At 42.2% G+C, this 20791-nt stretch overlaps 1 protein-coding gene across 1 annotated transcript in view; it reads right to left on the bottom strand.

Moving 5' to 3' along the window:
• Positions 1–1751: 1751 nt before the first annotated feature.
• LOC129006221 (amyloid beta A4 precursor protein-binding family B member 1-interacting protein) overlaps positions 1752–20791 on the bottom strand; it is a 130792-nt gene continuing 111752 nt past the window's right edge. The window contains exons 12-15 of the mRNA XM_054435683.2: positions 9320–9418; positions 8679–8793; positions 7100–7203; positions 1752–2592 (exon numbers count right to left, since the gene is read on the bottom strand). Coding sequence (XP_054291658.1) covers positions 2071–2592; positions 7100–7203; positions 8679–8793; positions 9320–9418 — 840 coding nt within the window. The 3' untranslated portion in view covers positions 1752–2070. The remainder of the gene's footprint in view (positions 2593–7099; positions 7204–8678; positions 8794–9319; positions 9419–20791) is intronic.

The raw sequence follows: 20791 nt of genomic DNA, 5'->3' as shown, positions 1-20791 counted from the left end.
ATATCTCACTAAACTTTTCATAAAGAAACAAATTTTGCTGCATTTTCAAGATCTAAATAATCCTACTCAGGTATAGGTAATACTTGTAAAGACCTTTCAGCCAGACACCAAAGATTGCGTTACACTTGAGTGAAAATCACAGAATATTATCCTCATGAAAACTCTCTTTTCATGGACTTGGTTGGCTCTATTTGTCAGCATTTTCTTAATGTAAGTGACTCCATTTTGATTCTGACAATTTTCACACCTCTCTTTGCTGACATCCTTCCTGTATTGTCCCAGAGATCTGCATAATGACCATGATTTAGTTAGGTATCAGAAAAGCAGCATTTTTACCGCATCTAATATCAAAGGAACATAATAAAATGAGAACAGGAGAGAGTTACTGTTCATGAGATTAAATTGAATGTAAAGCAAATTTACCTTCTATCCTATTTCAAGCATAAGCTCCAGAAGAAATTAAGAGCACCCTGGGAGTTTTAATTACTAAATATTTTGGTTTTAAAACTTTTTTTTTTTTTTCATTTTAAAGGTTCATTTAGACTGCAGGGGTGTCCAATCTTGTGGCTTCCCTGGGCCACACTGGAAGAATTGTCTTGGGCTACATATAAAATGCACTAACACTAGCGATGATAGGAGATGAATAACAACACAAAAAAATTGAGAAAAATCTCATAATGTTTTTGAGGCAGTGACTCGCTCCATCTCCCAGGGCAGAGTGCAGTAGCATGATCTCAGCTCACTGCAGTGTCTGCCTCCTGGATTCAAGGGACTCTCCCATCTCAGCCTCTGGAGTTGCTGGGATTACATGTGTGCACCACCACACCTAGCTAATTTTTGTATTTTTAGTACAGACAAGGTTTTGCCATGTTGGCCAAGCTGACCTCAAACTCCTGACTCCAGGTCATCCATCTGAGTCCGCCTCCCAAAAATGCAAGGATTATAGGTGTGAGCCACCGCAACCTGCCAAGAGCCATAATACTTTAATTTGTATTGGGAAGCATTCAAAGGGGTCCTGGGCCACCTGCAGCTCATGAGTTGAGACAGCATGATTTAGAGCTTACTTTTCTCCAAATATTAAAACATAGCATTAATTATCTTCCTTTATTTAAAAAAATGCATTATGATTTTCCACTAACTTTAAGAAGATTTTGAGGAGTTTTACAGTTGTTGTTTTTTTTTTAAAAAAAAAACCCACAATAATACAAAAACAAAAATAGAGCCATGTAAATAAAACCAAGAAAATGTAAAAGGCCTATCAGAAGCCAATTTGAAAGAGAAGAGATATAGGTACCAAGAACCTAGGATAAACTGGGCATTAAACTTATCTCTGAGGGAAAACATTTCAGGTTGAAGAATATATATATGATTGCCTTTTCCTGCCCCTACATTTTTATTTACAGGATACTTACAGCATTGTAATAATAGAGAATTCAAAAACTATCTAAATAACTATTTTTTTTCAATTACTGTTATTCAAGCATTATAAAAGCAAAACCAAAACAGCAAGTGTCCAGGAGTTCAATCAATCAAGCCACGGAATCTCAGAGAAAGGAAACAGGCTCTGCTTGTCATGTTTTCTCGTTTTCCTCTCTCGATTTTCCTGCAAATTCTAAAGGTTATAGCGATAGATATGAAAATCTATCTGAGGTCACCAAGACTTAAGAAGGCATGGGATGTTGAAAGCTATTTTTAATTATAGTGTTGATCTCAAGATAGATTGACCCAATAATCTTTCTAGAAATACCGTCTTCCGGAAAAACGTTTAACTTTTATTCATTTGATGCTTCTGAACATAATAAAATAAATGAACCTAAAACAGCACTTTAGGCAACTTGGAAGGGAAGATACATTCCATTTAGGTTAAAATACACAGGAGCGATATGTACATGTGGGCAGATATTCTGGACTCTATTGGGTTAATGGTTATGCCTGTACTTGAGCACAACAGTGAGAAGTTTCCCGTCACATTTTATCTGAAATGAACAAGATGTCAGGGCAATCTGCTAGCAAAACCTGCGCTCGGGGTCAGCGATGCTTCTCCCTCTGGCACACTCATCATGCCCGTCCCTAGGACACGTTGCCTCTCTTCTTTTGCAAAGCTTTCATGAGGTCTGACATGAAATCTTGCTCCCCGCCTCCTGCCCCGCCGGGGTGCCCTGGGTTCTCTTGCCTCTTGGGGGGCACAGGAGGCCTCTTGGCCACCGCGGGGGACGGCCTGGCGGAGTCGGGGGCGGAGGCGGGCGCGGGCGGCGGCGGCGGCGGGGGGGGCAGCTCTGAGCCCGCGGTCCCTGCGTACGACGGCGGGGGCGGGGGCACGAAGTCTGGGGGCGGCTCCATGAAGTCCGGGGGCGGCGGCGGGAGCTCAGGGTCATCGAGGGGCGGTGGCGGTGGCGGCGGCGGCAGGAAGTCGTCGGGTGGGGCGGGGAAGCCCCCGCCGCCTGTGCCCTTGGCCTTGGGGGGCGTGGCGGGACTGCCGCTGGTGTCCGAGGACCTCCGCACCGGAGGGGGCGGAGGCAGGCTGGACTTGGGGGCGTGCGGGGCCCGGGGCACTGCCGGGTCGTGGTGGTTCCCGAGGGCTGGCTTCTTATCCTGAAACCGAGTGACAGTAGCATTCATTTTTTTTTAATTTTTGAAATTTTAAATTTATTGTTATTAATTAATGGAGACGAGGTCTCACTCTGTCGCCCAGGCTGAGTGCAGTGGCGCGATCTGGACTTACTGCAGCCTCGACCTCCCGAGCTCAAGCAATCCTCCTGCCTCAACCTCCCGAGTAGCATTCTTTATTCTCAAAACAGTCCCAGTGGACAAAACAGCCCTAGTGGACAGGACCATGCCATAGATATGTGAGTCTCTGTCCGCCCCCTGGGGAGCCTCTGTCCCTCAGTCACTGAGACTCCTGGTCGTTCATGAGCTCATCTTTGTTCTGGAATAAGGCAATTATTCTAAATGGTCTTTAAAATTAAAAATAATCATTTTTCTAATTTTTTAATATTTTGGCTGAGCGTGGTGGCTCATGCCTATAATCTCAGCACTTTGGGAGCCCGGGCAGGTAGATCACTTAAGTCCAGGAGTTCAAGACTAACCTGAACAATATGGTGAAACCTTTTCTCCTTTAAAAATACAAAAATTAGCCTGGTATGGTGGCACATGCCCGTAGTCCCTGCTACTGGGGTGGCTAAGGCATAAGAATTGTTTTAACTTGGAAGGTGGAGGATGCAATGAGCCGAGATCATGCCACTGCACTCCAGCCTGGGCAACACAGGGAGACTATGTCTCTCTCTATATATATATTTTTAGAGATGGAGTCTCGCTGTGTTGCCCAGGTTAGTCTCAAACTCCTAGCCTCAAGTGATCCTCCTGCCTCAGCCTCCTGAGTAGCTGGAATTACGGCCACCCCACCTGGCCCAAATGAACCTTAACAGTATTTCCTGTTGTCACAGTGAAACAGCAAAAAAACGAATGTAACTTACTTCATTTTTGTTTAAAGTGGCCTTTACCCATTCCTGCACATAGGATAATTTTAGAGCACTGAGATAAATATGCAAACCCAGCAATCATGTAGTTTTAAAAACTAACTCTGGGATTAAAGAGCAAGGACAGAGACCAAGGACAGACCAAGGACAGAGAAGTTCCCAACCTCTTTGGACCCTTGTTGGCACCCAGATGTCTGCAGTCTCTGGTCATCTTTTGATCTCAACTCTCTCCCCAACTCTCTCCTCTTCCCCATATCCCACACCCATTAAAATCCTCCAGTTAGCCTGAAAAATTTAAGATTGCACTTTAGAACACTAGTCCACCATCTTCATGGTGTTACTGGCTTTCCAAATAAACCACCTTTTCCTCCCATCATCCCTAATCTCTTGAGTCTGGCTTTTTAGTGGTGAGCAGCCAAACCTGGTTTCAGTTACCCTGTGGCACTCATCTACCAAGTCTCCTATAAATGGAAGATATGGCTATGTTCAATGAGGTGTTTAGATCGTATTTAGATCATACGAGTATCACTTCCTTGGAACTTGCCTTATCCAGGAGTTGCTGTGTGTCTCTAAAGGGGCTTTCGTGGTGTATCTCTTGTGGGGTTGCCTCAGTCTATAAACCACCCTCGGCTCATTCATTCCTTCAAAATGGAAGCCAAATGACTTCACTCCTTGGTTCCCAAGCCAAGCCACCAGAGTCCTCGGCATATAGGAAGGGATACATTTTTTCTTGGTCTGAGTTGAGCTGGTTGTGAAGCTCGTGTCAGGAGTAAGCATCTGTAAAATTATCTTGCTCCTATTCCACACAACACACAGTAGAAACACACAGCAACTCCTGGGGGTTGAGGACTTCCCAAAACCTTCACACAGTCTCCTGGCTTAAATGTCCTACTTTGATTAGGATGAAGGAGATGGAAGGGGAAAAGTGAATGGAAATAGTTCTCTCTTGGCTACAGGTAAGCTTTGTGCAAACGTAGGCACAAAGGATATGTTGCCTGGCAAAGACCTTTCTGCCTGATCTTGGGGACAATGTCTCCTTGTGTTGGTGAGCTGAGAACACGGGTCCGTTTTGCCAGGACTGTGGGCTTCTAGGGAGGAGCCAATTACAAGCTTGGTTCCAGCTGGCCACACAGCATCAGGGAAGGCAGTGTGGTGGGCCAGGAATCAGGACAGGACATCTGGTCTCTAATAAGTTTACCTTTTCTTTTCTTTATTTTATTTTATTTTTATTTATTTATTTATTTATTTTTGAGACAGAGTCTCGTTCTGTCACCAAGGCTGGAGTGCAGTGGCAGGCAGGATCTCCCCTCACTGCAACCTCCACCTCCGGAGCTCAAGCAATCCTCATGCCTCAGCCTCCCGATTAGCTGGAATTACAAGCATATGCCAACACCGCCAGCTAATTTTTGAATTTTTTGTAGAGACAGGGTTTCACCATATTGGCCATTCTGGTCTCCAACTCCTGGACTCAGGTGATCCGCCTGCCTCGGCCTCCCAAAGTGTTGGGATTACAGGCGTGAGCCACCACGTCTGGACAGTTTACCATTTCTCAACTGCATGAAACTTGGCTGGTTCACTGGATATAAAATTAGCCCCGTTGTCCTTATTATGACTCGTGTCTCAGGTTGTGATGAGATCAAATGAGATAAATATGTGAGTTCTGAAAAGTAAAGTCACCAGCATGTGCTATTGGTAGAAACCAGCACGCCAAATTTGGCCTAAGTCTAATAGACGCATAGCCCTTCCTCTGCCAATATTGGAATAGATAATAATAATTTATATAATGAAACGTCCCCAGGCAGCCGGATTGAATCCCTCTGTTTTAGTGATAATTATCACTTCAATTTACAGTTTATCAGGGTTCCAGTTTATTTCATTCTCTGCTTAGTGGCCTCTTACCATTGAAGATTAAATTTGGAATTTTTTTCTAATAAAGTGCCTTCTGGTTTAGTTTCTATTTTACTTAGTTGATTTACTTCACATGATAAGCTCTTTAACTGGTGATGTATTTTTTTTTTATTTAAATTTCTGAACAGGCAGCTTGGGAATTGGTGTTCACATGTAGTTAAGTGATTTCTATTCTGAGATTCTTTTATTTCTTTCAGCATTTTTAAATTCTTTCCTTCAATTAGCATTATAGAAATGATGAAAATAATAGTAACTGAAAGCACATTGCATGAGGAGATTGTCAGGCTTGAGAAGATAATAAGAACATTAAAGAAATACAACTTTTAAAGGTCTGCAGTGGTTGTCAAAATTATAAGAAGTTCAATAAATACCAAGATTCAATTGTTTTCACCACTGAATGATGGGCAAAACGAAGGGGTGAAAGAAGTGAAAAATTGCTAAAGTGAAGCACCCTGCATGTCCTAGCTGGGTGATATGCTATTGTCACAGTTATTTAAGGTTGTTTTGAATCACACAAAAGAAATATTCAACAGAATATATACAGTCAGCTGAGAAGTTTTGAACTAAATTAGTAACTAAATAATAATTATTAGTTATGATTTTAAGATAGATTTAAAGGAATCTTCATTGATCTATTCAGTTGAAAAAATTTTATGGAGAATTATGCCAATTTGGCTATTATTTTACAGTGTATTTTCTCCTCCATCACCTGGGGATGTATGTAGGAAGGACATTAATGGGGAAAATAGAAAATACACATTTTTAGTGTAACCCTTTTTTATCTTTTCTTTTTTTTAAGACAGGATCTTTATCTGTCACCCAGGCTGGAGTGTAGTGGTGCAAGCAGAGCTCACTGCAGCCTTGAACTCCTGGGCTCAAGTGATCCTCCTGCCTCAGCGTCCCAGGTAGTTGGGACTACAGGTGCTCACCACTGTGCCCAGCCCTATTTATAGTGTAACTCTCTTAGCAGTCTTCTAATCTGATTTTGGGGGCCAGTTGGCACTTCATATAGCTGCTTCAGACTACTAGTTGCCCTATTTTATTCAAAAAGGCAAGTAAAATCCCAAGGGTTTAAAACTTGGATGTGCTACTGTCAGAGAGGGCTAAAATCACTTGACTAAACAAAGAAAACCACTTTGGTCAAAGTAAACATAGCTAATTAACTCCAGAGTTTAAAGGAAATGCTTACATTTTTCCTAAGCAGTGCGATGATAGCTGGTTTTAACTTTTGATTCTAGCATATGTAACTTTAAGATTACAAATATCAAGCAACAACTAAATTAAATTGTAGTAACTTCTCAGTTGTTGGAACTGCATTTTCTATTTATTTATTTATTTATTTATTTTAAAGATTGGATCTTACTCTGTCACCCAGGCTGAAATGCAGTGGCGCGATCACAGATCACTGCTGCCTTGACCTCCTGGGCTCAAGCAAGTCAAACACCTCAGCCTCCCCAGTAGCTGCGACTACAGGTGCATGCCACCATGCCTGCCTAATTTTTTTTTTCTAGTAGAGACAAGCTCTCACTATATTGCCCAGCCTGGTCTCAAACTGAAGCTCAAGTGATCCTCCTGCCTCAGCCTCCCAAAGTTCTGGGATTACAGGTGTGAGCTACTGCACTCAGCTTATTTTCTCTTTTTAAAAGAGCAGTTACTGGAACAATGTGAATGGTTTAGAACATGGCTTATAGGGGTCAGCTGCTTGCTGGTTTTACCTTCGATGTTTCAGCATGTCTCTGGGCCTCTTGGAGAACAGCACTGACAGAATGTGTAGCCTGGGGAATCTGTCCATTGGGCTGGGTGGTGCCTGTTTTAGGTCCTGAGAGGGAAGAAGTGAGAAAAGAAGAATGAGCAAAGCATTTTCAACATTCTTGAAAGTCGATCTGAAAATACAAAGCAGTTTGCATCTCTAAAGCAAACTGTTGGCTAGTTCTTACAAAAAAACAAAAATAAAAACAAAGCAAAGATAGCAATTCACAGGCATGGCATGGTACACAAAACCTTAAGAAAAATCTGAGGTTCTGTGACAAAACTTTATATGAGATTCAGCAAAAGGATCAGGAAGGTGAGTACGGTATTTGATAAAGACCACCAAGGAGGGTCTGGACTAACTGGGATCCTGGAGAGTAACAATATGTTTTACTTTTAAAAACTTTTCAGTAATTGAAGAATAAACCTTGAAAACGTATTTTTAAAAATTCTTCTTGATTTTTTAAAAATGTATTTGTCCAGTTTCATACCACACTGAGTACAGGAACAACTCTTCAACATTGTCCTCAACAAAAAGTACATTGGACAGAGAAACAATAGACAGAAATTCGGGCAAAATATGGGGGTCCTTGAAATAATCTGGAAATAGATATGGTTTTTCCCCCCAAAAGTCCTGGTATGCTATTTTATTTTCCTGCCTTTTAATTTGTCCTTTTGACACAGAACTTTGACTCATGTTACCTTAAAATGTGCTGTCCAGGATTGGGTGCAAGACATCAAAACACCAGGGCATAATCTCATTCTTGGTGTGGACAGTTTTCTGGGCATTAATGGAGCCTTGGACTAATATAATATTTGTACTCTGATAAGAAACATCTACCTACTAGCTCACTGTAAACAGGAGATCAGCACCTTATCCACAGAATATCATGAAAGAAGTGGTCAAAGCTTTGTTAAAAGTCGCTTAAAATAGATACAGGGCTCCAGCCTGGGTGACAGAGCAAGACCTTACCTCCAAAAAAAAAAAAAAAAAAGCAAAGAAGAGAAAGAAAACAGGCCAGGTGCAGTGGTTCACGCCTGTAATCCCAGCACTTTGGGAGGCTGAGGCAGGTGCATCACAAGGTCAGGAGATCAAGACCACCCTGGCTAACACGGTGAAACCCTGTCTCTACTAAAAATACAAAAAATTAGCCAGGCGTGGTGGTGGGCACCTGTAGTCCCAGCTACTCGAGAGGCTGAGGTAGGAGAATGGCATGAACCCAGGAGGCGGAGCTTGCAGTGAGCTGAGATCGCGCCACTGCACTCCAGCCTGGGCAACAGTGTGAGAGAGTCTCAAAAAAAAAAAAAAAAAAAAAAAGAAAAGAAAAAGAAAGAAAGAAAAAAAGAAAAGAAAAAGAAAACAGATGTTATAGGGGTGTGTGTGTGAGGGCTGGGCTGAGTCGGGGAGTTTGAGCCTGATCATCAGGCGAGAAACATATTCCGAATGCTGTCTACAAAGTTCTGTTTGTATAGATGTATTGGATACACTTTGAACAGGAGCACCAAGTTTTGAATATGTGTTGGAATTTCTCCTCCACTTAGTACCTGTAGACGGCTGAGCTGGTGCAGCTGCATTGACTGTCCCCAAGTTTGTCCATCGAGAGGCAAGTCCAGCCTTTGCCACGGCCCGCTGGTAGTTATCATAGAGAGTCTTCCCATACTGGGGAGAGAACACAAAGGAAGAAGAAAAGGAATCCATGTATCCCAAATTCTGCACTCAATTGCAATATACACATAGAAAAGGAATAAATACTCCACGGCTACTCTGTTCACCACTTGTCTGAGTTGGTTTTTTGGATATTTCCATTAAAATTTAACAAATACACATTTAATCATTTTCCAGATTAACAGAGTCAGTTAATTTTTTCACCTACATATTAGAGAAGAGCTTTGCTCAGTTCTGATTACGTATGTCTTTATGTAACTCGATCACAGGTTCCATCTTGCGTTTTTTAATTGCACACTAAGCTTGCAATACTCGCCATGAGTAAATATCCGGTTACTGGAGAGGTTCGTGTTTCTATCGCTCATCCCATTTAGAAAACCCACGGGGCGAATAAACTTGATAATGTCTGTGGCTGAACCCAAGGGTGGGCCAACTGTTTCACAGCACCAGGAAGGCTGTGCCCGGGTCAGGAAGTTGGCTGGCAAATTCAAGACAGGATGAAGTCTGAACGCTCTCTCACCTTGGCTATCCGTATTCCCATGACCCACTGGTTAAGGGTTCTTGCATCATCACAGCAGAGATACTTGATATACTGGGACTCCTTCTGAATTTGGGGGTGCTAGAAAGAAGCAGTTTCGAGACAATGTATTCACTTGTCATGTATTAGGAGGTCAAAGCACCTGTCAGGAAATTAAAAAAAAAATCTAACAATATATGTGATTTATGTGGCAAAAATTACTGGTTGTAATGTTAGGATTAGGAAAATAACTTTTAAAAATGACTAAATTTTGAAAAGACTTAAGAAATTTGTTATATGTTGGGAGGCCGAGGAGAGCAGATCACTTGAGGTCAGGACTCTGTTGTCCTGGCTGGAGTGACACAATCACAGTTCACTGCAAACCTTGAACTCCTGGGCTCAAGAGACCCTCCCTCCTTAGCCTCCTGAGTAGCTAGGACTACAGGTGCACACTATCATGTCCAGCTAATTGAAAAAAAATTTTTTTTTTTTGTAGAATTGGAGTCTCACTATATTACCCAAGCTGGTTTCAAACTCCTGGCCTCAAGTGATCCTCCTGCCTCAGCCTCCCAAAGTGCTGGGATTACAGGCATGAGCCACCATGCCTTATCTGTAAGCACTTCTTACTATATTATCAATAATAATTTTCATTTATGCCTTTTTAACTTTTGGAAGGTTTTCACATCTATCACATCTCTATCCCCATGAGAAATCTGAGCTGCTTTTCCATTTGTCAGATAAGGGAACTTACCTGAGATAATTCTTACATCATCGAATTAATGCCTATGAGAATTGTGGGTTTATAACTCCCAAAACCTGGTTCTAGGGTTATTTCTGCTTCCAAAAATTGAGAGTTTTGTGATGACCTTTCCTTCTTACCTGCTATCTGCTGCCCAAGTGAGCCAATGGCTTCCAGATGGACACCCTGGAGAAACAATATTTCTGTCTATTACACTTATTGCAAGTAGCACTAAGCAATGGTTCTGGTTGCTGAACAGGTCTTCCAGGAGCTCACAAAGAGAACAAGGAAATGGGCAGGTGTGAAAGAGAACTCCTTGCATTCCTCTTAGTCCTTATTGCTTTTGTTGTTTCTGGTTTAATTTTTATTATTTTTTAAGACAGGGTCTCACTCTGTTGCCCAGGCTGGAGTGCAGTGGTGCCATCACGGCTCACTGCAGCCTCTAACTCCTGGGCTCACGCAATCCTTCCCCCTCAGCCTCCTCTGTAGATGGGACCACAAACATGCATCCATGCTTGGCCTTTTTTTTTCTTTTTTTTTTTTTTTTAAGAAACACTCTTGCTATGTTTCCCAGGCTGGTGCTGAAACCCCTGGCTCAAGTGATCCTCCCACCTTAGCCTCCTAAAGTGCTGGGATTACACGCGTGAACCACCAAGCCCAGTTAGTTTCTGTTTTATGTGTCTGTCTCTGATAGACTGTGTCTTCCATGAAGGTGGGAACTACATCTGTCTTATTCACTGCTGAAGACCCTCAGTGCTTAGCACATGGCCAGCGCATGGCAGGTATTCCAGTCCAGATGTCAGAATACTTGAAGAACCAAGAAATAAGCACAATATTTCCTGTTCAGTTAGAAATCTTGCCGTCATCAGGCGAGGGGCTGGCAACCAAATATAGGTTCTAAGATATTAATATGTGCCATGTAAATTTTCATGGGTCATTATAAGGTTTATTATAATACATTTTATTATGTAAAAAAATAATTAACAACCACAAGCATTGTGTGTGTGTGTGTGTGTGTGTGGTATGGTACCACCTCTTTCTTCTTCCTCCTGTCCTTGGAGGATTCATTAATCCTGCTAGGATAATCCTCATTTGCTGCTGGTGCTGAAAGTGGAATGGAAAGCCAAGAGAGCTGGAAGCATCTATCTGCTCTTCAGTTGGCAGGAAAGGAGGGAAGCTGTCCAATTCCTCTCTTAGGGTATTGCATGGACCTCTCCACTTCCCTTTCGCTTTCCATCTTAAATCACTGACCTCCAAGGAAATGGCTATTCTCAAAGTTGATCTAAGCAAAGGGTCTCGTGTCTTTAAACTTCAGTTGGAATCTGACTGGCAGCATCTAGTCACTCTGCTAGACTTTCTAATGACTCAGCCAGCAAGAGCCTTTAGGATTGTAATCTTCGTCCAGAAAGGATAACAAGACCTTTATAGACTCCAAGAGCTTGACGAGAGTTTAGTAATTTTTGATTTCACAAATGAGAAAACTGAGGTTCAGAGAGGTTACTATATATTCCACCCTGTGACCCCACTAGAACCTGGGGTTCTCCTGACTAACCACCTAAAATTTCTGTGTTTGTATTAGGCTATTAAACCCAAATCCCAGACTTGGAAGAGACTACAGAAAAATTCAGAAATGATTTTTTAAAAATTCCTCTTTGGTCTTTTCAGGCAACTGAGGAAACTCTACTCATATTTTTGTCTTTAAATATGTATTCTTTATGTAGGTCACTCGGCCTCAGAAATTGCATCGCCATTGCTCGAAGAACGGTCAATTCCTACTTGCTTGGGCATAGCTAACAGGAACACAGACATTCTCTCTACCGACGGTGACAACTTCACATCAGGCTCCTGAATGTTGCTGTAGTTTTCCAGTCTAGCCAGCAGATGACAGCAAACACTTTTGAACGGCTGCTGGGCATTTTACTGTTTTTGTGGTTCAATGCTTACTCCCTCATTCTGAATGTTAGATTTTATTTTCGCAAATGTTACTCCAATAATGATCCTCTTTGGAAACCCTTAAAATTGGAAATATCTATCAACTCAGGTAATATGGCCTGATAGCAAAAAGGATTTGTTGTCTTAATTAACCTGAAGGTCGTATTGATGAAAAATACACTAAGGCCAGCACTTATTGGCTGGAATGTCACAGCCCACAAATGCCTCCAGCATTCCCTTCAACAATAACATGTGCAAAACCAAACCAGTGCCCTTGTCTTTCAGCATCAGAAACATGGCTTTCTGACCTACAAACAGCATTTGTGTTCTGATTGTCATGTAAGAGAGGCAAGCATTGGTCTCTTCAGCAATTAAATGTTTCTAAGAAAGAAAGCAGCTATTCCACCCATCCCTCACTCGGACATTTAAAAAGCTGACGTTATTACCTTCAAGTTAATCTATTTTTTTTTGGTAGATGTCATGTGAGAGCCAAGTTTCCAGAGCAGACTAAATCTCATCGTGTTTGCAACAGAATGCACAAAGCAACTGCTTATATAGAGTTATCCATTTAACAAGCACCCTAAACAATTTCTTAAGAATGTTATTCATTGAAATAGAGTAAAATGTAGTCACTCCCTTAAAGAAAATGACTTTTGAACATAAAACAGCCCCTTGATGATGGGGTGACAGACCTTGCTATAGGTCAGGTCTCACCAAGTTCCTTCCTTACACTATATGTGTGCTATGGCTGTATGCAGGAGGATTATATGACCTCTAAGGTCTCTAGCAATCCTCAGATTTTATGGTTCTAAGATGAGCCACCTAATGGGAACAAGCTCCTTTCTGGCTCCCTTGGTGATGCAGAAATCGTTCAGCCTTGCAGACATCATAGAGCAAGTCACTGGGCTTGTTCTCCACCGTGTCTTGAGACTTTGCCAAGGAGCTTATTGCCTAATCGAGCCTTTTGCTGAATAATCATTTGCAAAGAGGTTTCAGGAAAATGCTGGTGCAGTGTCACTGGCCAGGCTCTTTCGCAAGGTGATTTGATTGTTCCTGATCATAAAGAGGGAGAAGCTCTCTTGGGACATGAGAACAGCACACAGAGGTCAGGGCGATTGTGGACTGTCACTGCTTAAAGGGCTCTTATAGACCCTCTGAGCTTATGAAATGAGAAAACAGGGTGAGAGAGGCTAAGCAATTTATCCAAGGCCAAAGGTAGTGAAAGAACCAAGATCCTGTTTGTTCAACAAATATCTCTGGGTGCCAAGAAATATGCTAATTCCTAGGTACATTAAGAGGAGTAAGAGAGGCAAGACCCCATGGCTCACACCTGTAATCCCAGCACTTTGAGAGGCCAAGGCAGGCAGATCACTTGAGGCTAGAAATTTGAGATCGGCCTAGGCAACACAGTGAAACCTTGTCTCTACAAAAAGTACAAAAATTAACCAGGTGTTGTGGCACACACCTGTAGTTCCAGCTACTAGAGAGGCTAAAGTGGGAGGATAGATGGAACCAGGTGTTCGAGGCTGCGGTGAGCCATGATTGTGCCACTGTGCTCCAGACTGGGATGGAGGAGATCCTATCTCAAACAAACAAACAAAAAAACAACAACAAAAAGAGGAATAAGAGAGCTCACGTGTTAATTGGGCAATGCTCGCTGGAGGTGTTTTAGGGAGAGATGTATGTAAACGCGTGATGTAATCAAATCACATATGTAATGTGATTATGAAATAGTATGTTCCATACTTAAAAGTTTGAAAATGGGCCAAGAAAGGGTCTTTGGAAGAAGTGACAGAATGCTGTAATATATTCGGAGAACATGGAAAAATTCTGTATGGCTAAGGTCTGGAAACCATGGAATGAAGAAGCAGAAATTAAGCTGGGGAGGAATCTGAGTAAAGACCCTTGAGTCAAGCTAGAATCTAGACATGATCCCCTGGGCAGTGGTGGGGCACAGGACATTTTAAAACAGCACAGTGACACAGGAAGTCACTGGGGGCTATGAGGAAGATGGATCCGGAGTGAAGAATAAGATTGAACTGAGGGAGGGCTCAATGGGAGACCTTGATGATCTCCCATTAAAAGAACTTGTTGATAGATTAATGAGAAATGGGGAGAGGAAGAAAATCAGGCATGCTTTCTCTGTTTCTAGCTTGGTAGAGTAGGTGGACGTTATGGGTTTAATTATCTCCCCCCTCCTAAAAGCTATGTTGAAGTACTCCCTCCTGGTACCTATGAATGTAACCTTATTTGGAAATAGGGTCATTGCAGATGTAATCAAGTTAAGATGAAGTCATCCTGATGAAAGTGGGCTCTAAATCCCAAGAGACTGGTGTAAGCCGGGTGCGGTGGCTGACACCTGTAATCACAGCACTTTGGGAGGCCAAGGTGGGTGGATTGCTTGAGCCCAAGAGCTCAAGATCAGCCTGGGCAACATAGCTAAACCTCATCTCTGCAAAAAATACAAAAAATTAGCCAAGTGTGGTGGTGTGCACCTGTAGTCCCAGCTACTTGGGAGGCTGAGGCAGGAGGATCACTTGAGCCCAGGAAGTTGAGGCTGCAGTGAGCTGTGATCATACCACCACATTCAACCTGAGCAACAGAGTGAGACCCTGTCTCAAAAAACCAAAAAACACCAAAACCGACAAAAAACAAGCAAACAAAAACAACCACCAAAATGACATGTTCTTATAAGAAGAGAAGAAACAGACACAGACAAAGAAAGAAGATGGTCACATGTTGAGGGAGGCAGAGATTGGCAAACGCAGCTGCAAGCCAAGGAATGCCAGCACTGCTGGGAGCTGCCGGAAGCTAGGAGAGGCGTGGAGGCATGGAACAGATTTTGCCTCTGAGCCCTCAGAAGGAACACAACTCTGGTTTTGATTTTGGACTTCTGCTTCCAATATCACCTTGATTTGGGACTTCTGGTCTCCTGAACTGTTCAAGAAATAAATTTCTGTGAAGTTATCTACCTACCAGCAGTTTGTTACGGCAGCTCCAGAAAACGAATAGATTAGGTGATGGTGCCATTCATCCTTGAGGGACTGCGGAAAGCAGGGGGTGGAGGAAAGGTTGAAATCAGTGTCCGTGATAGAGGTACCCCTCAGACATGTGGTTACTGCATGTGTGGGGCTAGGGAAGAAGGTGAGACTGTCCACTACGGATTGGGAATCATTTGTCTCCAACACAGACAATGGTTGGAGCTGTGGCTGCGAATATGATCTCAGCGAGAGCATGGGGAGTCTGGTGACAACTGAATTTAGGACCCTGGAGAGCATTACAGTGTGTAGGGAAGGAGGAGGCACCAGCAGTAGCAGAGCAGGGGTCCAGGCTGAAGACTATAAAATGAGGATGCTGTCATCAATGCAAAAGATGTCACGAGGACTGGAGAAAGCCACTATTCTTTGGAAATCTTAATAATAGCAGTTTCCACAGAGGTGCAGGGAGAAGCCTGCTAGCATGCAAACTCCACAAAGCCAGAGGCCTTTGTTTTGTTTACTGATGTACCCCAAAGTCTGAATAAAGAAAATTCAAAAGATATATGTATATATTCGTAGAGAAAGGGTCTGCCTCTGTTGCCCAGGCTGGAGTGCAGTGGTGCAATCATGGCTCCCTGAAACTTCCAACGCCTGGGCTAAAGTGATTCTCCCACCTCAGCCACCTGAGGAGCTGGGACCACAGATGTGCGCCACCATGCCCAGCTAATGTTTTTAAATTTTTTGTAGAGACGAGATTTCACAATGTTGCCCAGGTTGGTCTTGAACTTCTGCTTTCAAACAATCCCCCTGCCTCAGCCTCCCAAAGTGCTGGAATTACAGGTGTAGGCCACTGTGCCTGGCCAAAAGGAATGTTCTTGAATGAATGAATTACACTATGAGAATAAAAGTTGAGGCCGGGGTTCGAGATCAGCCTGACCAACATGGTGAAACCCCGTCTCTACCAAAAATACAAAAATTAGCTGGATGTGGTGGCGGGCGCCTGTAATCCCAGCTACTCAGGAGGCTGAGGCAGGAGAATTGCTTGAACCTGGGAGGTGGAGGTTGCAGTGAGCCGAGATCACACCACCGCACTCCAGCCTGGGCGACAGAGCGAGACTCCGTCTCAAAAAAAAAAGAAAAAAGTTGAGGACATGGAGGGCATCATCATTTTCTCAGGAAGTCTGAGTTAAAGAGAAGACAGAAGCCAAAGGTGCTGCTTGAAGAGGTGGGACAGATACAACTGAGGGGAGTGAGTTAGAGCCCCCAAACCAAGGAATATTTGAAAATGTTTGTGGCCCAAGGAAAAGAGAAGAATTGTCTGGAGAGTGGTTTGAAGATGCTGAAGCCAAAGGGAGTGGCTGACGATGTGGTTCCAGAGGCCACGTTGGAGATGGGAGCCATCTTCCTCTGAGATGGAGAGTCAGGAGGTAGGAGAGTTATTGTGTGGGATAAATTTAGAAGTAAAGAGGAAGTAAACCGGGACGATTCAATCCTGTTCTCTGTTTTCTTTCTTATCCTTTCTTTCTTTCTTTCTTTCTTTCTTTCTTTCTTTCTTTCTTTCTTTCTTTCTTTCTATCTTTCCCTCCCTCCCTCCCTCCTTCCCTCCCTCCCTCCCTCCCTCCCTTCCTTCCTTCCTTTCTTTCTTTCTTTTTTAGAGGTAGGTCTTGCTCTGTTGCCCAGGCCACAGTGCAATGGTGTGACTGTGGCTCACGGCACCCTGAAACTCCTGGCCTCAAGCAATCCTTCCGCCTCAGCCTCCTCAGTAGCTGGGACTACAGGTGTGCACCACCACACCAGGCTGATTTTTAAATATTTTGTAGAGATGGGGGTCTCCCTATGTTGCCCAGGCTGGTCTCAAACTCCTGGGGTCAAGTGGTCCTCCTGCCTTGACCTCCCAAAATGCTGGGATTACACACATGAGCCCCAGTGCCCAGCTAATTAAGCATTTCTTTAGAGACAGAATCTCATTCTGTTGCCCCAGCTGGAGTGCAGTAGTGTGATCATAACTCCCTGCAACCTTGAATGTGGGCTCGAGGGATCTTCCTGCCTCAGCCTTCTGAGTAGTGGGAACTATAGGTGCATGCTACCACACCCTGCTGATTTAAAAAGTTTTTCTGTAGAGATGGGGTCTTGATATGTTGCTCAGGCTGGTCTCGAGCTCCTGGGCTCAAGCGATTCTTCTGCCTTGGCCTCCCAAAGTGCTGGGATTACAGGCATGAGCCACTGTGCCTGGCCTGAACCATGTTTTGAAGGACACAATGGTACAGGGGGCTTTGATCTGCACTCCATCCATCCATCCATCCATCCATCCATCCATCCATCCACCCACCCATCTGTCCATCCACCCATCCATTAATCTGTCCAGTCATCTGATATGTATTGAGCATTTACAATGTGTCAAATATCATTCCAAGCTCTGGAACACAATAGTGAACACAATAGAAAAAGTCTTTGCTCTCATGACTTTTATATTCTACTATGGGAGAAAGCCAATAAAAATACAAAACACTAAAGTAATATAATTTTTCACTGTGAAAAATACTGTAAAGAAAAATACAGCTGAGTAAGGGGTAGGAAGCAGGTGAGCGACGGGGCAGAATTCCAGCACTTCTTCCATGATATTCCACTACTTCCTAACAGGTCTCCATAGAAACATAATTTCTTCCGGAAGATATTTACTTCTGCCACATTGCATCTAGCCCCAGAATGGAATGAGAAAGAATGCATGAAGGAATGGCTTCTATCCACGCACAAAAGTGCCTTTATGAGGGCTAAGGAAACTGAACGTGAGTGAGACTGGGAAGCCCTGCTGGACTGCAAATATGAGTGAAACTGCAGTTGTACGGTAAGGGGATGATTTCCCCTGACTACGTTGCCCCTCCCCCGAGCCACTGCGGTACCCACACATGGAAAGTCCCCCCGGACTCACACTCAGGTTTTTTACCATACTGGGTCTTTCTGTGGGAGGCTTGCTTCTGCATGGGCGTATGGAGAGCACTGTGAGTACCAAGTACCAACAGGGCTGAAACACGTGAGGCCAGCAATGGACAAAGAGAGGGAATGGGGCTAACAGCAGCCAGGTGGACAAATGTGGCAGTGGCTCACCATCCCTGCCAGATGTGATGATGCACCAGATGGGCTCTTTATGCTGTGCTGTGGGAGGCATGGTCCACAGAACCTCTGGACTTGAGAGCCTGACCGGCTTTCCCACACCATCCAGTGGGCCCTCTGTGGGTCTCCCAGGGCCCATGCAGTTTGGACAGTGTATCCTCGGCAGAGTTAGTGTAGGATTCGGGTCTAACCTGGACTTAGGAGGCCCTCTAGTGCTGAAATGACATACAAAAGTCAATCTGCTCACAATTTCTGCATATGCCCACTGAAAAAGCACGGTCACAAACAAATCCAGACAGGGAAGACGGAAATACATACCTAATTCAACAATGCAAAGATAGAGCCCAATATCTACAAAGAGTAAGAATAGCCTAGAAAATATAGTCTCACTAAATGGACAAAAAGAGGTGCCAGCTATCCGGCAGACAAAGAATTCAAAAATAGCTGTTATAACAAAACTCAGCAAACTTCAAGAAAACACAGAGAAGCAATTCAGAAATTTATCAGAAACATTCATCAGATAAATAGAAATAATTAAAAAACAAACAAACCCTGGAGCTGAAAAGTACAACAAACAAAATGAAAAATGAAACAGAGGACATCAACTGCAGAATTGATCAAGCAGAAGAATCAGTCAGCTTGAAGGCAGGCTATTTGAAAATACATAGTCAAAGGAGAAAAAGGGAAAAAAATGAAAAGGAATAAAGAAAAAATTACAAGACTCATGGGACATCATCAAAAGAGCAAATCTACATATCAGTAACATTAAAGAGAGAGTAAAGAATGAAAAGGGATAGAAAGCTTATATAAATAAATAATAATAGAAAAGTTTCCAAATCAGAAGAAAGATACAAATATCCAGGCACAGAAAGGTCAAAGGTCAACAATCAGATTCAACCCAAATAAGAATACTCCAATATATATCATAATCAAATTCTCAAAGGTCAAAGACAAAGAGATGCATCTGAAAGCATCAAGAAAAAAAAGCAAATAACACATAAGGGAATTCTAATATGCCTGGCAGCAGACTTAGCAGAAACCTTGCAGGCCGAGAGAGTGGGACAACATATTCAGAGTGGTGAAAGATTTTAAAAAGCCTGCCAACCAAGAATACTGTACCCAGAAAAGCTATTCTTCAGAAATGAAGGCGATAAAGACTTTTTCAGCCAAAGAAAGATCTCAGATAAACAATCTAATGATGCCTCTCAAGGAACTAGAAAAAATAAGAACAAACTAAACCCCAAATTGGTAGGAGAAAAGAAATAATAAAGATCAGAGCACAAATAAATGAAATAGAGATTAATTTCATTCATTTGAAAAAGAAATACTAAGGCTAAAAGAGGCTAAAAAACAAATATTAATAAAACAAAGAGTAAGTTTTTTGAAAAAATAAATAAAATTGAGAAACCTTTAGCTAATCTAAGAAAAGAAAGATAACTGAAAGAAATAAAATGAAAGATGAAAAAAAGACATTACAACTGATACTACAAAAATACAAAAGATCATAAAAACTACTATAAATAATTACACACTAACAAAATGAAAAACCTAGGAAAACATGACTAAAATCCTAGATGCATATAACCTACCATGATTGAAACAGGAAGAAACAGAAAATCTAAAAAGACCAACAATGAGTAATGAAATTGAAGCTGTAATAAATAGTCTCCTATCAAAGAAAAGCCCAGGACCTGACGGCTTCACTGCTGAGTTCTACAAACATATAAAGACTAATTCTTCACAAACTATTTCAAAAAATTGAAAAGGAGGAAATACTTCCAAACACATTCTACGAGGCCTACATTAGCCCGATTCCAAAACCAGACATGGACACAACCAAAAAGAAAAGCTACAGGTCAACATCCCTGATGAACATAGATACAAAAGTCCTCAACAGAATACTAGCAATCTGAATTAAATAGCACATTTAAAAGGTCATTCACCATGATCAAGTGGGATTCATCCCAGCAATACAAGGATAGTTTAGCATATATAAATCAATAAATGTGACATATCACATTAACATAATAAAGATTAAAAACCAAATGCTTATTTCAATAGATGCAAAAAAAGCATTTGACAAAAATTCAGCATCTCAACAAATTAGGTATAGAAGAAACATACCTCAACATAATAAAGTTTATATATGTTAAACCCACAGGCAACATCACACTGAATGGGAAAAAATTAGAAGCTTTTTCCCTAAGATCTCTAACAAGATAAGGATGCCTACTTTCACTGCTACTATTCAGCATAGTACTGGAACTCTTAGCGAGACCAGCTAGGCAAGAGAAAGAAAGAAAAGGCATCCAAATTGGAAAGGAAGAAGTCAAACTGTCCCTGTTTGCAGACAACATGATCTCATATGTAGAAAATCTCAAAGACTCCACCAAAAAAACTATTAGAACTAATAAACAAATGCAGTAAAGTTTCAGGATAGAAAATCGGCATAGAAAAGTTAGCATTTCTATGCAACAGTAGCCAACTATCTGAAAATCAAGAAAGCAATCCCATTACAATACCCACACAAAAATAAAATACCTAGAAATAAATTTAACCGAGGAGGAGAAAGAGCTCTATGATGAAAACTATAAAAAATTGATAAAAGAAGGTGAAGAAGATATAAATGGAAAGATATCCCGTGTTCGTAAATTGGAAGAATTAATGTTGTTATAATGTCCGTGCTACCAAAAGTAATTTACAGATTCAAAGCAA

This window comes from Pongo pygmaeus, chromosome 8 (genome assembly GCF_028885625.2).
Source record: "Pongo pygmaeus isolate AG05252 chromosome 8, NHGRI_mPonPyg2-v2.0_pri, whole genome shotgun sequence".
NCBI classification, from domain to species: Eukaryota; Metazoa; Chordata; class Mammalia; order Primates; family Hominidae; genus Pongo; species Pongo pygmaeus.
Note: the sequence above shows the minus strand (reverse complement) of the source record. Positions and strands in the feature narration are given on the sequence as shown.